We start from the raw sequence: 19,942 nt of genomic DNA on the forward strand, positions 1-19,942 counted from the left end.
CAAGTGTCAGAATCTTGACTTCATGCTCTCAGGGTACTGGGATTGGCCCCTCCTCGGGCTTCACACTCAGCGGGCAGTCTGCTTGAGGATTCTCTCTCTCTCCCTCTGCCCCACTCACATGCTCTCTCTCTCTCTCAAATAAATAAATAATTAAATAAATAAAATTTTTAAAAAGAGAGTATCCTGATGACACGTGATTGATAAGGCAGCAATCATCCAAGGTCTAGCCTACCTGCTTCCAAACATTACACACTCTTCCAGACACAGCAAGAGAGAGCTCCTGGTTTCCATTCCTGGTCAGTGTACATGAGTGTCTGAGAACTGTGTCCTCATTCTCTCTTTTACGATCTCATCGCTCCCTCCCATCATTTTACAGACACGTCTCCCTTTTTCCTCCCTCCATATTTAGTTTTTCATTCATTCTCCTACAAAATGTCTACTAGCTTATAAGATTCCCCTTATTCTACAGAACTCCTCATGCTTCTTGTCACACACCTTGCCGATCCCCTGCCATCATTCCCAAACCTTCTCTCTCTCATAGAACGTCTTCCGTGGAAACATGGAAGTTTTGTCACAGAAAAGTCTGAAGATTTGGATTCTAATTCCGGGTTTAACTTTCCCTTAAGCCATGCATTTTCCCTCTAGGCTTTAGGCTCCTCGTGTCTCGGATGTGGGTTGCCTAGGATCCTGTATGTGAGACCACTTTGTAAGTTCTAAAGCACTAGAGAAATGCCATTAGTTGTTATCATTTCTTAGGTGATTCTCAAATTAAACGTTGACGCCGAAGGATCCATCAAATAAAAAATACTGCTCGAATTTATTGACAGGAGCAGCAGAGTCCTTGAATGCTGTCAACCCGGAGCAGACCCCGAGGAAGTGGTGCATACCACAGGAGCAGGTACGGACAGCAGGCTGAGTGGAAAGTGGGTAAAAGGAAAACACTAGGGAATAGTTCCCCTTGGCTGTCCTGGTTTGGGTTCCCTGTGTGGGATGGCTTCCGTCCAGGCCTGAGTCCAGCCCTGGGGTGCATAGGTCATCCAGAGTGAGTCAAAGTTTAATCCAGTGTGGCAAACGGTGAAGAATAAGGAGTTTTGAGTCTCCTAAGGCTGAAAAACTGTGAAATGGCCTGGCCACCCAATTTCTCTGTCCTTCATATTGCTAGCTACAACATAGGGGAAGGGTGGGAGGTAATTTACAGCATTTGCAAAAACCTCTACTTAGATATAAAAGGTTTAGTTATGATGGTTGCTCAGTGAGATCTATCTGCAGGAAGAAATATTTCATTAGTTCACTCGGCACAAGGAACACATCTTACTTATTGACACAACCCCAGATCTTACTCAATGCCAAGACCCACTATGGCTGTAAGAACAGTCTTCCGAATGAATAAATACACGATGACACAGTAAATAAACAGGTCATGAGGCTAAAAGTGATATTGGGAGGAGCCAAAAGCAAAATTATGATCTGGCATTGGGTGTGCAGGTGGTGAGGCTGCAGTGTCCTGGCCTCTCTGACCCAAAAGGTGTTGTGGAGTCTGATTTTAATGACCCAGAGGCCAGAGTGTTGAAGGCTCCCCTGAGGATTTTCACATACACCCGAGGATGAGATTCTCTGCAAATCTAGCTCATTCCTGACTGTAGAGAGCCTGGCATGTGAACAGAGCTGTGCTGGAAGAAGGCACACCACCTGGGAGTAGACACTGGAGAAGGACGCCAAGTACTATTCTTGGGGCTCTCCTGGGATGCAAGACCAGACCTCTGGGACCCCCGGGGTTGTGGTGGAGTCAGGGCCAATGTGAAACTCTGAGGCAGTGTTCTCGCATATTCAAAGTGCTTCTAAGATGGCTTCTAAGATGGCTGCAAACAGCCATTCTTCAGGCAGAAAATCTAGTTCCCCTGCCTCTTGCTTGGTGGCAGTACCTCTTGGTCTGTGATCCCTGGTCATGACGCTGTCTCCTGGCTGACACCTTGAAAGCAGGAGACATGTTGATTCTCCCCTGCAGAGTGTCTGCCAAGGAAGCACCATGCACAAGGCTAGTGACCCTGGCACTAACACCAGGCACCCCTGCTGGGGGTAGAAGTCCCCCCATGCCCCTCCCTGGGAATGGTAGAACCAGGGAGGGGGAGTTCAAGAAAGAAAGTACCCGGAGGACAGAGGAGCTCAGCCCCATGAGGAAGAACTTTTTTTTTTTTTTAGGAAGAACTTAAAAAAATTTTTTTTTTCTTTGCAGGGGAGGGGCAGAGAAGGGGAGAAGGAGAATCTTAAGCAGGCTCCACACCCAGCGCAGAGCTGGAGGTAGGGCTTGGTCGCAGGATCCTGAGATCATGACCTGAGCTGAAATCAAGATCAGTTGCCCAACCGACCGAGCCACCCCATCACCCCTAGGAGGGACTTTTAAAAACCCTTCTCCTTCCCCATTGATAAGGCGCTTTGTAATCCACTGCCCTTTAAGGTACAGGACTTCATTCGCACTGTACCTAGACCCACCGCATAGGCTGAGACTAGGTTAACGACAGATGTGGGAAGCGGAGTGACAGGGAGGTGAATGGATTAGCTGGAGTTTGCAGGATGAGTCAGGCAAATTTAGGACAAGAAATCACTTTACGAAATGTCCTCATTTGCTAAGTGCTATTTCCGGGATGTGGCAATAGCCGACTTCTTTCCTCACTCGCTGTTCCGGAGCATTTCCGGGACTTTCGCCTTGTCCTTCCTCCTCCGATCTTCCCCAAATTGAGGGTTGTTTTTTTTTTTTTTAATTCTAGAATTATCAGTTAATCTTCTATTAAATGTCCACTGACTTCTATGATTTCTCGTGTTCGACACAATTTTCACCAAGGATGCGCTAAATTCTCAGTATATGCTAGCAAAATGATAACAATGTCATTATAGCGTTCTTGAATGCAAGGACACTGATTCCTATCATATCGCCTGCACTTTAACAAAATATTTATGGAACGAAAAAAAATTTATGGAATGAATGAATCACGAATCAAGTGGAGGGATTTGCCAAGTTAAATGGGGGAGGAGGGAGGAGGGGTATATGCAGAGAGAGAAAAGCAATCCAGCCCTGGGCACTCAAGTGCTGGGGTGGGCACAGAGCCCTGAGAGATGGCATGTGTAGACACACTGTCAGCACTATAGAAGAGAGCTGGGTTCGTCTTCTCAAACAATGGCCAACGCTCTGTGTCCTACTCCCTTTTCCTGTTCCTCTCCTGTTCCTGTTCCTTTTCTGTGGTGCAGAAAAAGGAAGTTAAAGTCTGGATGTATTTTCTGCTCACATGAAATGCTGTAAAGTTCTTTTTAAAGATTTTCTTTCTTTATTTGAGAAAGAGAGGCCCAAGGTGATCAGAGAGGAAGAGAGAGGGAGAGGAAGAATCTCAAGCAGGTTCCTTCCGGAGCATGGGCCCCCATCTGGGGCTTGATCTCATGGCCCTGAGATCATGACTTGAGCTGAACCCAAGAGTCTGATGACGCTCAACCTGCCGAGCCACCCAGGCCCTCAATGCTGTGAAGTTCTTTGAAGAGGTCAGAAAACTTCCAGGTGTTGACTTCTTCAGTAGGAACTTCCAGCTCTTTCTTCTGTCAAGTGCCTTACTCATCTTGGGTAGAAATCCTTCTCCTTCCTGGGTCCCCAAACACCTCCCCCTCATCAGACATTGGAGGAGGGATGTGGAATGATGTGCTCTGCCTCCATCCCATGTTTCTTCTCTGAGGCTCCAACCCAGGACCCTCTCCCCCCACTGCATGCATACACACACACACACACACACACACACCAGCTACACTGTCCCTTCTCCCATGGCTTCCCTCCCACCATCTCCCGCATCCCAATGAAAGGAAAGAAAAGTTTTGTTTCTCCATTCACAGATCACAGATCACCGGAGCCAAGCCAGCGGCTTAACCCACTGAACCACCCAGGCACCCTATCCTCTAATTTTCTTACCTTTTCTCTTACTATACATTATATCTTACATTCCACTTTCTAGGAGTTACCTTTTTTGGTTTAACACTTATAGTGTATATGAAGTACTTTTCCATTTCTATTTCCATATTGCTACAAGTTTTTAATCATGAATTAATGTTGAATTTTTTGGAATGCCTTTTTTTTGCATCTTTTGATCTGTTAATATATTGAATAACATTTATCGATTTTCTTTGTTAAACCGTCCTTGCATTCATAGCATAAACCCAACTGCAGGATTCAGTCTGCTAATATTTGGGGGGATTTTTTTGCATCTATGCTTATGAGTATAATTTTCCTTTCTAATGAGATAGTGTATTTTAGTATCAAGGTAATGCTAGCTTTATAAAATGAGCTGGGAGAGCTCTTTTCACTTTTCTAAGATTTTATTTATTTGACAGAGAGAGACACAGCAAGAGAGGGAACACAAGCAGGGAGAGAGGGAGAGGAAAAAGCAGGCTTCCTACCAAGCAGGGAGCTTGTGGGGCTCGATCCCAGGACCCCAGGATCATGACCTGAGCTGAAGGCAGAGGCTTAACCGACTGAGCCACCCAGAGACCCTACTTATTGTGGATGAACCTTTGGGTTGTTTCAGTCTGGGGCTACTGTGAATAAAGCCAGTATTTTCTTGCACATTTCTTTTGGTGGATATTAACCATCTTTTCTCTGGAGTGACAAGCTAGGTTCAATGGTGCCCCTCCCCCACAAAAGATATGTCCACAGCCGAACCCTCAGAATCTGTGAGCGTAACATTGTTTGGGAAAAGGGTCTCTGCAGATGTAATTAAGCTAAGGATTTCAAGATGAGATCATCTTGGATTATATAGGCAGGCCTTAAATCTTGTGACAAAATGTCCTTATGGGAGACACACAGTGGGGAGGGGAAGGCCATTTGAAGACTGAGGTGGAGATAGGGAGTTACAAAACTGTCAGCCAAGGAACACTGGGACCCCACCCCCAAGCTGGGAGAGGCAGGGAGGGATTCTGCCCTAGAGCCTCTGGAGGAAGCAAAGGCCCTGACTTTGGGGATCTGAGATCATGAATCTGTGATCATAAGCTCCCAAGTTTGTGATTTTTATGGCACCTCCAGGAAACGAATACAAGTGTCATTTAGAATTTAGTTGTATTGCTATCCATGTAGATTTGTTTGAAATGTGCACAACATTCCAACTGAAATGTTTACAAGTGTTTGGAGTGCAGAGTTTCCTAAGTCAGACCAATTTTTTCTCCTGTTTCTGAGAATAGGTAGTTTTTTTTCCCCAAGATTTTAAAAATTTATTTGACAGAGAGAGCGAGAGACAGCACGAGCACAAGCAGGGAGAGCTGCAGGCAAGGGGAGAAGCAGGCTCCCCACTGAGCACAGAGCCTGATGTGGGGCTCGATCACGGGACCCCATGATCATGACCTGAGCTGAAGGCAGACAGAATTCTGGTTCCCCAGAGTAGGTAGTGTTTTGCTCAGCGAACGAAAGAGCTGAGAGTGGCCCCAGTGGGCTTGTCGCATGGACGTGTGAGCCTCATTGGTGGCAGTGGGCTCCCTCTGAGAGCTGTATCCCACCCAGAGCTGTCTGTTCCTCTAGTGGCCTGAGCATCTGCTGGTGCGGCCAGCTTTCCACCGCCTGTCCCTCCTTTGCTCAGGCTTGGAGGGGCAAGGATGGCTGTTTCCTATTACATTAGTTTTTAAAAATGAATTAAATTAATTTTTAAAATATTTTTTGAAGACTTTATTTACTTATTTGACAGACAGAGATCACAAGTAGGCAGAGAGGCAGGCAGAGAGAGAAGAAGGGAAGCAGGCTCCCCGCTGAGCAGAGAGCCTGACGTGGGGCTCTACTCCAGGACCCTGGGACTATGACCTGAGCCGAAGGCAGAGGCTTTAACCCACTGACCCACCCAGGCACCCCAGAGTGTCAATAATTTTTGAATATTCAAGATAATCTCCATGGTAACCACAAAGAAAACAGCGATAGAATATATACAGAAGGAAATGAGAAGGGAATTAAAACACTTCACATTACAAAAATAAAAAAAACAAAAGACAGTAATATAGGAAATGGAGGACAAAAAAAACCATAGAGAAAACAAATAGCAAAATCATAGAAGTAAATCCCTCATCATAATTATGTCAATGTAAATGGATTAAACTCTCCAATCAAAAGACACAGACTGACACAATGGATGTTCAAAAAGTTATCTAACTATATACTGTCTACGGAGACTAACTTTACAGCCAAAGACACAAGTAGGTGGAAAGTGAAAGGATGGAAAAACATTCCATACAAGTAAGTATACAGCATAAATTTGGACATTTTTCTATCCTAATAAAAGGTTTTATATGGCAAAAGGTATAACAACGATAAACATTTATAAAACTATTAACAGACCAAGAAAATATAAAACTCAAAAACTGACAGGAAAAAATAATTTTACCGTAGTTGGAGACTTAAATATCCTGCTCTCAATAATGGAAAAAAGTCATTAAGAAAATAAAGGTCTTGAACAACACAATACTCTAGCCACCATCAAGAGAAAACATTGTTCTCAAGTGCATATGGGACAGTTCCATGATAGACCACATTAGGTCACACATTAAAGCTTAATAGGTTTCAAAAGATATTATACAAACTATTTAATCTCAAAAGGATGAAGTTAGAAACTGACAAAAGGCAAATTGGAAAATTCACATATTTGTGGAAATTAAAAAATACATGCTTAAACAATCAATGGAACAAAGGAGAAATCACATGGAATATTAGAAAACACCCAAGATGAAAGAAAACAAAAACACAGGGCACCTGGGTGGTTCAGTCGTTTAAGTGTCCAACTGTTGATTTTGGCTCAGGTCATGATCTCAGGATTGTGAGATCAAGCCCCAGGTCAAGCTTTACGCTCAATGCACAGTCTGCTTAAGATTCTTTTCCTCTCTTTCTGGCCCTCCACCTCCTGCCCATATGGGCACGTGCACAGGGAGGGAGGGAGGGAAGGAAGAAGGCTTATATTAAAAGATCTCAAATCAACAACCTTACTTTGCAACTTAGAGAACTAGAAAAAGAACTAAACCAAGAGTTAGGCAAAGTTAAGAAATACTAAATGAGAGATTTTAAAAATAGAGAATAGAGGGGCACCTGGGTGGCTCAGTGGGTTAAAGCCTCTGCCTTCAGCTCAGGTCATGATCCCAGGGTCCTGGGATCGAGCCCCGCATTGGGTCTCTGCTGAGCAGGGAGCCTGCTCCCTCCTCTCTCTCTCTGCCTGCCTCTCTGCCTACTTGTGATCTGTCTGTCAAATAAATAAATAAAATCTTTTAAAAAAATAGAGAATAGAAAAACAATAGAGAAAAACAAACAAATCCAAAAGATGGCTCTTCATAAAGACTAACAAAATCGATCAATCTTTAGCTAGAGTGACTAAAAGAAGAGAGAAGACTCAAATTACTAGAATCAGAAATGTAAGTGGAGACATTACTACCAGTTCTACAGAAATAAAAAGGATTATGAGAGTACTACGAACAATCATATACACACACACACAATGGAACCTAGATGAAATAGACAATCCTTAGAAACACAAATCCTATCAATACTGAACCATGAAGAGAATATCTGAATAAACTTATAATTAGTAAGTATAATGAATAAAAACCAAAAACCTCCCACAACAAAGCTCTGGACCCAGTGACTTTATTGGGGAATAATACACATTAAAGAAATAGCCCTAATGTTTGTTAGGATTTTCCAAAATCTTGGAAGAGGAGAGAATAATTCCTAATTCATTTGTCCTGATACCAAAGCCGGAAAATGATACACAAGGAAAGTACAGACCAATATTACTTATGAACAGTGGTACAAATATCTTTAACAAAATACTAGCAAACAAAATACTAGTAAACAGAATTTAGCAGCATACTGAAAGGATTATATACCATGTTTATTCTTGGAATGCAAGGAAGTTTCAACATATGAAAATCGGTGTAAAACACATTAATGGAAGGAAAAACCCCAGGACCCTATCAACTGATGCAAAGAAAGCATTTGAAAAATCCAACATCCTTTCATGATAAAAACACTCAATAAGCTAGGACAGAAGGAACTATATCTATCAGGCCAGATACTATTCAAGCATTTAAAACGATTTTTTTAAAAAATAAAACAAGCATTGCTGAGGATGTGGAAAAATCAGAACCCATGTATACCATTGGTAGGAATATAAAATGATAGAGCAACTGTGGGAAACAGTATGGAGGTTCTTCAAAAAATTAAAAATATAATTACCATATGAGCTAGTAATTCCACTTCCAGATATATCTATAAAGAAAAAGAGGGGGTGCCTGGGTGGCTTAGTTGGTTAACTGTCTGCCTTCAGCTCAGGTCATGATCCCAGAATCCCAGGACGGAGACCCACACTGGACTCCCTGCTCAGCAGGTAGTCGGGTTCTTCCTTTGCCCCTCACCCTACTCCTGCTCTCTGTCTCCTGCTTGCTCTCTGTCAAATAAATACAATCTTAAATAAAACAACAATAGAAAGCAAGATCTCAAAGAGATATTTGTACACCCGTGTTCACAGCTGCCTGGTTCACAACAGCTAAAAGGTAGAAGTAAACCAAATAACCATCGACAGATGAGGGAATAAGCAAAATATGGCACAGAAATACAATGGCATATTATTCAGCCTTAAAAAGAAATTCTGACAATGGCATAAAACACGGATGAACCTTGAGGACATTATGCTAAGTGAAATAAACCAGCCACAAAAAGACAAACACTAGATGACTCTTCATAGGAGTTACCTGAAGTAGCCAAGTTCAGAGAGACAGAAAGTAGGACGGCAGTTTCCAGGGGCTTGGCGGTGGAGAGAGACTGGAGTTATTGTTTAATGGCTATAGACTTTTGGTTTTGCAAGAGGAAAAGAGCTCAGGATGTGAATGGTGGTGATGGCTATACAGTATGAATGTACTCAATACTCCTGAACTATGCACTTAGAGATGGTCTGGATGGTAAATTTTATGTTATGTGTATTTTACTAGAAATTTTTTTTTTTAAAGATTTTTTAATTTTATTTATTTGAGAGAGAGAGACAGTGAGAGAGAGAATGAGCGAGGAGAAGGTCAGAGAGCGAAGCAGACTCCCCATGGAGCTGGGAGCCTGATGTGGGACTCGATCCCGGGACTCCAGGATCACGCCCTGAGCCGGAGGCAGTCGTTTAACCAACTGCGCCACCCAGGCGTCCCTTACTAGAAATTTTTTAATTTAAAAAATAAAGCATAAAAAATGGTGGATTCACTCGAGAGCACTATGCAACAGCAAAAAGAATGACCTGTTCATACATACAGCATGGATAATTCTCCATATAATTATGTTGTGAAAGAAAACAGACGAAAAATAAGGAAATCAATGGTTTACTGGGAAGGCAAGGAGGGATAGTAAAGGGCATGAGGTAGCTTTGTGGGTGATGGATAGGTACGTTGTCCCGGTTCTGTGTCGGTTCCCTGAGTGTATACATACTGAAAAACTTCTTAAACAATGCAGATCAAATACGGATGACTGCTGCATGACGACTGTATCTCAACAAAGATTTAAAGAAATTGTTGCACATAAAAATCTGATCTCTCGTTCATGTCAGAAATTAGAGGATTTGGCAATCCTACATTGACTCTCTCTCTCATGCCTTGGCAGCAAAAATGGCTATGTGACAAATGCTACACCCCTGGAGTATAGGATCTGCCTTCTCCCAGCCCATTCTCCCGCCAAAACAGCAACAGCTGTGGCACAAAAACTGCAGGGTGCCTTATTACCAACAAAATCTTTAGATATTTGCTCTGTCAGTGACCTAAGTCATAGAACAGAGGTCTGGAGGTCCTGAGAATTTCTGCAAAGCCTGAATCCTGCACAGTCATATTCAAAGGAACATTTATGGATGTACTTTTAGAACAGGTACATTCCATCTAGCTTGCTACAGACTCACCTATTCTACTCTCACGTCCAGTGTTTCCATACAAATTATGGTCTCACTGGGCCAGTAAATCCGACAGTTAGGACACCTGTCTACCAGAGGCTAAAATTCCAGACAAATGGCTCCTGGGCAAGTGTCAGGTAATCAGTGTCTACTTAACAGTGCTAGGGAACATGAGGCATCCTGTGGAAACATGGGGTCCTATTCATGCCGCTCCCAGATGCAGAGGAGGTTGTCACAACTGCCCCGTCCTCAGGGTCATCTCTGGCTCACAAAAATTCATGCCACTCAGATCCCAACATTTGGCCCACCAAGTCCTACCATCTTTCCCAGGAGACCTTGAGTAGCAACACAATGGAGGCCAAATCTGGACCGAGAGCTATTCTCCACCATCCTGCTCTTTCTCCAAGGCAATACATTTAGAAACCCTTTTCATTTGGTAGACCTTAACTGTGTTCTCAACCCACTTCACAGTGATCAAAACACATCTGATTATAGGTGGCTTGATCATTAAGGCAATGTAAAGTAGGTGCTTGTTGGGATGGGTAATGTGGAGTCTGGATAAATCCATCATGAGCATCATATGAGATCAGCCATGTCTTTGAAAGAAGGGAAACCTTCTCTGCAAGCTGCCAGCAGAACCCAGCTCAGGTCTTCACAGTCAAAAATGGGTCATGTCCATAGCTACGCTGGTCACAGAGGAAAGGAATGACATCTTCCTTGGCCTCAGGCTACTCAGGATTCCCTCTCAGAAAAGGAAGAGGTCCGAACATAGGGATTGGCTGACACATATTCTTGGAGACCTGCCACAGCTCTATGGCTTCTACCTCAAACACTCACAGTGGCAAAGCTCTGGTAGAGTCCATGGTGAGAAAAATGCTACTTTGTTCCAGAAAGCTTCCAGCAGAACTAGCATTCATAGGGACTCTGCCCATTGTGGACATTGGGATGAACAAGGTTCACCCTCTGGCTGATGGCCCCCTCATAAAGACTGTTCTCAGAGCTTACCACCTGTGCACATCGTTGTGCTGGAGGAGGGTGCACACTCTCTGCACTCCTTCCTCTCGTGTGAATTTTCTGGTGCCGGACAAGGGTAGGCCTCTGGCTGAAGGCTTTTCCACATTCACCGCACTTATATGGCCTGTCTGGTTTGTGAACCTTCTGGTGTTGCCTCAGATTAGACCTCTGCCTGAAGGTTTTCCCACACTCGAGGCACTCATAAGGCCGCTCACTGGTGTGAAGCCTCCGATGGTTATTGAGGCTGGAGCTTTGGTTAAAGAATTTCCCACATTCGGGGCACTGATAAGGCCGTTCCCCAGTGTGAAGTCTCCGATGGCTATGGAGGCTGGAGCTCTGGCTAAACAATTTCCCACATTCGCTGCACTCATAAGGCCGCTCCCCAGTGTGGACTCTCTGATGCTTCATGAGGTCAGAGCTCCGGCTGAAGGCTTTCCCACATTCTCTGCACCTGTAAGGCCGTTCACCAGTGTGGATGATACGATGTTGGATAAGACTGGCGATGTGGCTGAAGAATTTCCCACATTCATTGCACTTATAAGGTCTTTCTCCAGTGTGAACCCTCCAGTGCTTAATGAGGCTGGAGTTGCAGTTGAAAGACTTCCCACACTCTCTGCACTCATGAGCGCTTTTGCCCGTATGGACCCGCTTATGATGAATGAGATTGGAGCGCTGGCTGAAGGACTTCCCACACTCACTGCACTCATAAGGCTTCTCTCCAGTGTGTACCCTCTTATGCTGAATGAGGTTGGAGCTTCGGCTAAAGAATTTTCCACATTCACTGCACACATAAGGGCTTTGCCCAGTGTGAACTCTCTGATGTCTCACGAGACTACAGTGTTGACTGAAGAACTTCCCACATTCGGAGCACTCATAAGGCTTTCCTCTGTTGTGATCTCTCTGGTGCTGAGAGAGGCCAGAGGCGTGGCTAAAGAATATCCCACATTTGTTGCACTCAAAAGGCCTTTCCCCAGTGTGGGTTCTCTGGTGCCGAACAGGTGCGGGCTTGTCAGGGAAAGCGTTCCAAAATTCACCGCACTTGTTATGACTTTGAGGGCCAGTGCTCTTGGGAGGCTCCTCCACTCTGTGAACGACCTGGCGCTGGAGAAAGCTGGATGTGGCCTTACCGCCCGCGAAGTCCTTCCCATCCCCCCTGACTGTGAGAGGATCCTTTGATGTGTCATCTCTGCAGGTCTTCACAAGGGAGGCCCTGTCCTCATCCCTTCTGCCAGGCTTGTCTATGTTCTGCTGCTGCTGAAGGTTTGTACTGGACTCCGACCCTCTCCCAGTAGCCTCACACGCATCTGGTTTCTGCCTGGCAAGTGTTGCCTGGTGTTCGGTCAGGTGCAAAACGTCTTTCATGGGCAGGCCACATGCATCACAGGAGTAGTTTTTCTGGTTGCACAGAGCCTCCTTGAGCTTCCTGTCCTGTGACACTCCTTCTGCAGACACAGTACACTCACCCTCTGCTCCACAGCCAAAACCTGAAAGCAGAGAAATGCTGGTGAAGCTCCCAGGATCCCTGAGGGAAGGAAGCAGCCCATGACAAATCATGCCTGACTCTGCCATGAGTCCTTGGGACTGCTGGCAGGAGGAGGAGCCTGACGTCGGGGTAAGGAACGGTCTGCCACAGTACCGTGCCTGGCAGGGTCACAAACCAGGGGAGGCCTTGCCAGGCCTAAGGACACAAGGATGGGGCTCAGTCTTGGGCTGGAAGGTGGGGTCTCCAACTCCCTCTTCTCTAAAGGCTTTGTGGCAGGGCCTTGGCGGCTGCCAGCACACAAGTCCCCTGCAGAATGGTGGGTCCAGGCCCAGTAAAGTCTGACTACAACTGAGCAGCTCATGTTTAGAAACTATGAAAGGGAATACGCACCTATCATGACATAGTAAGTGTAGGTCCACACTGGAGACAGTCTCAGAGGGAGCTGTGTAAAGATTGAGCCAGGGGACGCAAATCAGAGGAGAAACAAGTGGGCTGTGCGTCAAGAGCAGGAAAGGAAAGGCAGAAGAGAGATGTGGACAATGGCTCGGCACCAAAACCATGATGAGCCTGAGGAAACACTGCAGGTAGGATTTGAAGAAAGCAGTGACATCACCTGCCCCCCCATCCCCCACTCACCAGAGACAAGTCCACTGTACGCCCCTCTTGCCATGACTGACGTCATGTCCACCCTGTCAGGCACCCACGGCTCTGCCCCCATCTGCAGCTGGGCAACTATGTGAGACCTGAAAGACGTCAGACCTGAAGAAAGACAGGGAAGGTAAGTGGCCAGCACCTGGCCAGGTGACCCACCTGATGACAGACCACAGGAAAGAAAGTTAAAGAGTACAACAGGAACACACAAGAGGTACGGCAAGAACATCCCAGTGGTCATGGCAAGCGGGAACCGCATCAGTGTAGTGGCGGTCAGGCCCCAGGAAACTAAAGGACGTGATCACCCAGGCAGGGAGTGGCCGAGCCCGCTGGGGTCCACTCCTGAGGGCCGGGACTCCTCATTCCCGGCCCCACCCCACAATGCTTTGCGGCAGCAGGTACTGGCGCAGCTCCGGGAGGAGCTGGGACACTGCGCTCGGCCTGGGCCCAGAACGTGCAGCGCATATCTTGGGAGAGTGGGGAAAGAAGCGGTGCCAATACGGATGGCCAAATGAAAGAAAAGGGGACAGGTGGAAACGAGCTCAGGACACCCAGTGGGGGTGAAGGCCTTACCCAGCGAGGCTATAAGGGCAAAGTTCTCCAGCATCACATCGCAGTACAGAAGCCTCTGAGCCTCATCAAGGAGCCCCCACTCCTCCTGGGAGAAGTCAATGGTCACGTCCTCAAAGGTCACACAGCCCTGCCATAATGGGGACAGTTCATTCCAGGATCAGCTTCTCTCCTCAGCCACTCCTGTCCGTCCCCTGCTCCCCTTCCTCCCCAGCTTCCCAACTCAGAGGAGATCCCAGGCCCTGGCTCCACCACTGTTTGCTCTGTTCTATGCCTCATCTGACCTCTGTGTCAGTCCATAGCATCAATGGGCAGGGGGCAGAGAGACACCAGGGCCCAACGCCCTCCTCTGTGGGCCCCTCCCACGTCACCAACATCATGCTTCCCATATACATACTTGGACTCAATCTCCTCCCTTAGCGGCCAGTACTAAGGCCCTCGGGCCAACAGCTCACACTCACTCCTTATATGCGTATCACTTCTTGGACTGCACCTTCCTCAGATCTGGACCTCACCATTGCATCCCCATTGTCACTGTACCCTCTCCCCATCCCAGCTCACATCACAGCATCGCTACAGACCGTCACATGTCATCACTCTGCACACGACAACCAGAACGTTCTTAGCAAACACAACCATGATCCCATCCAGACCCTTGGATGGCTTCCACTGCCAAGAGCAACACCTACCCATGATTTGAAGTGGTCCCTGCCCAGCATTTTCCTAGCTTCAGCCTGAGCCACGCAGAGCCACACAGACATCAGATACCCTCGGGCCTCTTCCTCTTCTATGCTGCAGATGGGTTCTCCGATCCCCACCCTCAGGGTCACCCACTCCCAGCTGACCCCATTTGCCACTGAGTTAATCTCCCAACCCAAATGAAAACCCCCAGGCCCCATCAAGGGGCACCACAGGGCCTGCTGAGAATGCAAAGTGGTGAACAAGCACCCGCTTAGGGCTCGCTGTAATACTACCTTCGTTAGTACTAAGCCTTCCCCATCCCTCCCATATCTACACCACCTGCTAGACCCCTTTGCCTGCCCCCCTCACCCGGACAACTACTCCTCCATGTCTGTCTCGATGATGCCCAACAAACCAACCACAATGTCCCAGCGAGAGACCCGGTTCTCCGATCAGAGGCCCTGCCTTCCTCTTTCCCTCTAACACCACTGCCACCATGACCTGAAGGTTCACCCTCTAGAACTGGACACACAACCACACTCTTGTCCAAGTACCAGATACCACATTTTAGATATTTTAACGTGGAAAGACTAACCAAGTAAGAAGAGCAAAAGCTATTGATACTGAGCTTGCGATAGGAAGGGAGAGAGTCCCGGCCGCTCATGTTTTGGCAAACTCAAAGGCAGGCAAAGGAGTGGGACAGCTTTTAGTGGGAAAGGGAAGGCTTCAGATGTTCCCTGACTGGGGGCCTGCTGGCCAGGAGAGGCTGTAGGCAGGCTAACTAGATGCGGGGTATCCTAAGTGACTGGTTAGGCATGCGTGTTTGGTTTTCTCTCCTTGGTCCCAGACTGGAAGTAGTAACAAAAATTAGAGAAGCTGGCAGTTATTAATCCAGCCCTAGTCGTGTGGGGTGGATTGTTACAGAAGGTACTGTTTCTGGATTGTCACTAGAGATAGCAATCCGGCTTCCTGTGAGTCTAATTTAAGCGGGCTAGAGTCCTGGGTTCTTTGTTGTTGATAAAGAGGTTGGTTTCCTGGGCAGGTCCCTGCAGGTTGTGGGTAAGAATTCTATTTTTATATATGGTCTGGCCTTTGTCCCTTTGTGTACTAGGCCTCTCCTGACGTGACCTATACCACCCTCACACACCAGATCCGGTGTCTAGCTGCCCACTCGACTCCACTCAGGGGTCTCTGGGACATCAGAGCTCAGCAGGGCCAAAACCTCACTTCTGTTCTTATACTGAAAATTCCTTCTAGAACCAACGTCCCCATCTCAGTTGATGGCGCATCCATCCTTCCAGCTGCTGCAGCCAAAAACCATCCCTTCTCTTTTTCACTTTCCACCTCGGAAAATCTGGTCGGCCTGACTTCAAAGAGGGATCCACAATCCAATCACTTCTGCCTCCAGCCACCTGCACTACTCAACTGAGCTACTCCAATAACGCGCTCCTTGCCCTCCCTGTCTCCATCCTATCCCCTAGTCCGTTTTCCACTCTTCGTCCACAGGGAGCCCGTCAAGACCCAAGTCAGATCGCCTCCCTCTTCTACTCGAAACCGTCTATGGCTCCCAACACCCTCAGAACAGCTCTCAGCCCGCCATTCCGTGCCTCACCGTCTCCCACCTGCTCTCCAAACACTCAGCTCAATCTCTCCGCCAAGCATATGCGCACTCCGGTGCCTGTGTCTAGGACACCTCTCCTCGCCTCCTGCCACTAGATTTCGGAAATGCGAAGCGCTCTGGAGGTACCACTTCCGGCCTGGATCCAGCACCCCAGGCTGCGCGTAGCTCCCCTCCAGCTCCCCCCGGCTCAAAAGCCGAGGAGAAATGAGAGAGGATAGATACAGACAAGGCCACCTCCGCAGTCCCGGCGCCAGGCACAAGGGCGTGGGGGTCGCGGCGACTACCTGTGCACTCACCTGTGCCGGGGCCCTGAGCGCCGCCGCCACCACCATCGCTGCCCAGGCTCGCAGCGGAGCCGCCGGAGACGGGTCAGACCCCAGTGCCGCCATCCGTGCCGGGGCTCGCAGCAGAGTCGGCGGAGACCGGTCAGCTTCGCCTGCCCCGGGGCACGGCGGGCCCTGGGACTTTCAGCTGATGCCGGCGTGCGACGCGAGGCGCGGGCGGACCTGCGGACCCGCGTCTCTGGGGTGCCCGGCGGAGCAGGGGCTCAGCCTCCCGATCTCTGCCCCCTAGTTCAAGAGAGGCCGGGTGACGCGGGAGCGCGACCCCCGGCCCGGGCCGGGAATGGCTGGCCAGGAACGCAGGAAGTTCCGGCCCCAAGCGGCGCCGCGCTCCCGGCCTGTTATTGGCCCGGCGCCAGGCGACTCCGGGTTCAGTCTCCTCCGACGGCGTTTCCCGTCCCGCCCACTGCCGCGCTGGTGGGCGGTACAAGGTTGGGGTACTGGGGAGCGGTGCTGAGTGGGGGGACTAGGGGCGGTCCTGGGAGGCGGTGCTGGGAGGGCGATGCCGGGTGGTGGCTCGGTGGTGGGGGAGGTGCTTAGCTTAGTTCTGGGGTGCATCGGGGCTAAGTAGTTGTGCTGGGAGCGCGGTCCGAGAGGGCCGTGCTGGATGGTGGTCTGGGGGTACAGTTCTAGGAGGTGGTGCTGGGACGGCGGCGCTGGGTACCGATGCGCCTGGGGAGGGTCCTGGGTGGGGGCGCGGGCGGGTTGATAGGAGGTGGTCCCGGGAACGCGGACCTGGGAGGGGTGCGCAAGGGGGCAGGGCTGGGTTGTGGTGCGGGATGTGGGGGGCGGGGGGGCGCGACGTTGTGGGGCGGGTGCGGACTGCGCTGAGCCGGCTGGTAGTGCGGGGGTGGATGTGTTGGGGACTTTGGGAGTTGGGCGGTGCTTGGGAAGCTGCGCCCGGGCGGGGGCGGTGTTAGGTGGAAGCAGACACCGCGGAGGGGCGGTGCGTGCGCCCGTTTCCTGCTTGTCCCTGGGTCCTGCTGGTTCTCCAATATGGGGGGGTTCCGCAGCTTTATCCTCTTCACTGGCCATCCCCAGACTGTTCTGTCTGGAGCCAAGTCCCAGTCGCTCTTAGGAGACTCTGATGGGAGACCAGTTTCTGCGTGGGTGCAGGTGAGTGCTGCACCTTTTGATGGGTTCCGGGATGGTGATCAGAATGGTCCGTGATCAAAATTTTGTACTCAGAATGGGACAAAGTGATGACTATTCCAAGTTCCCTGTATTGCCCAAGAGGAAGGTAAAGGTATTTATAACTCTTTGTATCAGCAAGACAGATACAAAGCGAAGGTCAACTAAGCTTTATTTGGCGCCAGCACTGAAGATGAAACCTACCAGCGGGGAGTCTCTTGTGGAGAGGGAGACCACCCGCAGCCTCACAGACTAGCTTTTATAGAGCAAAGGCCATGTGGTTGAGCCTGGCCAATGCGATTGTAACAGAGAGAGTTGCATAGTCACGTTAGGTCACATGCAGGTGGGTAATTAAATTACAGTTTACCTTGTAGTAGCTGTTTGAACAAACCTATATCACTCTGGTCAGAATTGGTGCCCAAGTTTGGCGCCCAAAAGGCGAGGTTTACATTCTTTGGTGGTTACAGGAATAGTCTGTGCGCTTTACGGATTGGATGTCTCCACCTAGCCTGACTTGTCCTTGTATTCTGGCAAATCAGAGACAGCTCTCTACAGGATAACTGGGATATTTGTCAAAATAATGACTCCCTAATTCAGCAAAAAACGGCATGGGTGATGGTGATAATGTTTACATGAAAGCACCCTTTTTACCATTTGGCTATTTTATTATTTAAAAATACATCAGAAAGAAAAACATCACACAGGAGAGTTTCATAAACAAGAGGTAGGCCTATTGTGTAAGGGACGGCTTCTTACAGGCCACATGATTCAATGTTGGAGAACATCAGGATTAGATGTTCCACCTCAGGCTTGAGTGGACATCATGGAAATGACATGGTGTCAAGTTCATTACACAGGGTGTCATGTCGTCACTCGTGTCTAATTTGTAGGCATTGAAGAAAAAATTATTCAAGACACTTGCTGAGGAATGATAAGGCAGACTCAATTCTCAGGCCCTATTGTGCCAGGTATAGGGACCACTGCCATAGGAGCTTATAGGGAGAGAGGGGGATTCAGATCCAGGTAGAACAAAGAAAAGTGGGAATTTATAGTCAAGGAACAGGTGGGGGCTCGGGGACGGGAAGTTACTAAGAGAAGACATAGAAGGGTAAGAGAGGTTCTGGCTAAACCTAACAGGATTCTTGCTGAAGGCCCACTGGGATTATCAGCTGTCAGGTAGGGGGTGTTGGGGAACGAGGGACCTGATCAGATATCACCAGTGATCAGATACAGAGGGTAGTTCTGGTCAAACTGACTTTGGGATTCTTGCTACAACGCAGACAGTAACATGGAAGTCTGAACGTCAGGGCCTCATTGAGAAGAGAATTCAGAAGAGCCTAAGTAGAGGTTGGTCAAGGAGAATATCTTTGTCACAGGAACCAACACTTGCCCCTCTCCTGACTATCCTGTGGCCTTCAGAAGAGCCAAATCCAGGTTCAAATATCTGATCATGAGATATCCTTGAGGTCCATCAGCTGGAGGATACCAGGCCTTGTCCTCATCAAGGCTCCATCAGTCCACCACTCAAACATGTAGCCCACCAGAGATCACTGATTCCTGGAGAACTGGAAACCAAGGCCCAAGGAGGCCGTACCAGAACAAGGCACGACATGAAGACATAATGAGGACATAATCTCACAGTCCCTTCTGTCCCTTTTTCATTGCCCCAAACTCATTTACGTGGTCCAAATGAAAGGGAAGGGAAGCAGGGTTTACCGAAGGAGGAAAAGAGATTGCTGAGGGCACCCAGGTGGCTCAGTCAGTTAAGCATCTCACTCTTGATTTCGGCTCAGGTCATGGTCTCAAGGGCTGTGAGGTTGAGCCCTGTGTCCGGCTTGCCCTCAGCCAGGAGTCTGCTGGAGATTCTACCTTTCCCTCTGCCCTTCCCCGACTCTCACTCTTTCTCTCTCTCTTTCAAATGAATAAATAAATCCTTTTAAAAAAGAGAGATGGATGAGCATATCATGAGTTTCAAGAAAGTCCATCAATTTGGTATCCAAATATGCATTTTTTATTCCTCTTGTTCATTCAACACTCCTTGCCTCTATTTTATGTGACAGCCCCAAAACCCTATCCAGTCACTGCCTCAATCTCAGTCTTAGTACTTATGCTCCTAACCTAACCTAATCCCAGGAGACTATAGCAAAATAGGTTACTTGTCACCTCTCACTCTCCGTATAACCTGTGGTTCAGGGACATGTGGTGAGGTTCTGAGAAAGGTATGTGTCTGTGGCTTCCTCTAATAGTGTATTCTCTGTATCAAATGTGAATATTATCTCCTGTGGAGTTAGAACAAAGGCATTACCATCCATATCCTAAAAATCATAGTACGTGGGGCACCTGGGTGGCTCAGTCGGTTAAGCGTCTGCCTTCAGCTCAGGTCATGATCTCAGGGCCCTGGGATTGAGCCCCATATCAGATTTCCTGCTCGGCAGAGAGCCTGCTTCTTCCTCTAGCTCAGACCCTCCCCCTCTCTCTCTGTCTCAAATGGGTAAATAAAATCTTTAAAAATAAATCATAGTACTCAAAATGGGACAAA

At 48.1% G+C, this 19,942-nt stretch overlaps 2 protein-coding genes across 2 annotated transcripts in view; one reads left to right on the forward strand and one right to left on the reverse strand.

Moving 5' to 3' along the window:
• Nucleotides 1–9,157: 9,157 nt before the first annotated feature.
• Nucleotides 9,158–16,514, reverse strand: LOC122911535 (zinc finger protein 792-like). Its single transcript, XM_044256298.1, has 4 exons — nucleotides 16,228–16,514; nucleotides 13,633–13,759; nucleotides 13,045–13,167; nucleotides 9,158–12,409 (listed from the first exon to the last, which is right to left on the reverse strand). Exons 1-4 carry the CDS (start codon nucleotides 16,318–16,320, stop codon nucleotides 10,818–10,820), a joined length of 1,935 nt encoding a protein of 644 aa, XP_044112233.1. The 5' UTR covers nucleotides 16,321–16,514; the 3' UTR covers nucleotides 9,158–10,817.
• A 705-nt stretch (nucleotides 16,515–17,219) lies between these two features.
• GRAMD1A (GRAM domain containing 1A) overlaps nucleotides 17,220–19,942 on the forward strand; it is a 54,400-nt gene continuing 51,677 nt past the window's right edge. Inside the window, exon 1 of the mRNA XM_044256301.1 lies at nucleotides 17,220–17,388. Within this exon, the coding sequence (XP_044112236.1) occupies nucleotides 17,360–17,388 (29 nt within the window). The 5' untranslated portion in view covers nucleotides 17,220–17,359. The remainder of the gene's footprint in view (nucleotides 17,389–19,942) is intronic.

The sequence above is a fragment of the Neovison vison genome, chromosome 7 (assembly GCF_020171115.1).
Source record: "Neovison vison isolate M4711 chromosome 7, ASM_NN_V1, whole genome shotgun sequence".
In the NCBI taxonomy this organism is placed as follows: domain Eukaryota; kingdom Metazoa; phylum Chordata; class Mammalia; order Carnivora; family Mustelidae; genus Neogale; species Neogale vison.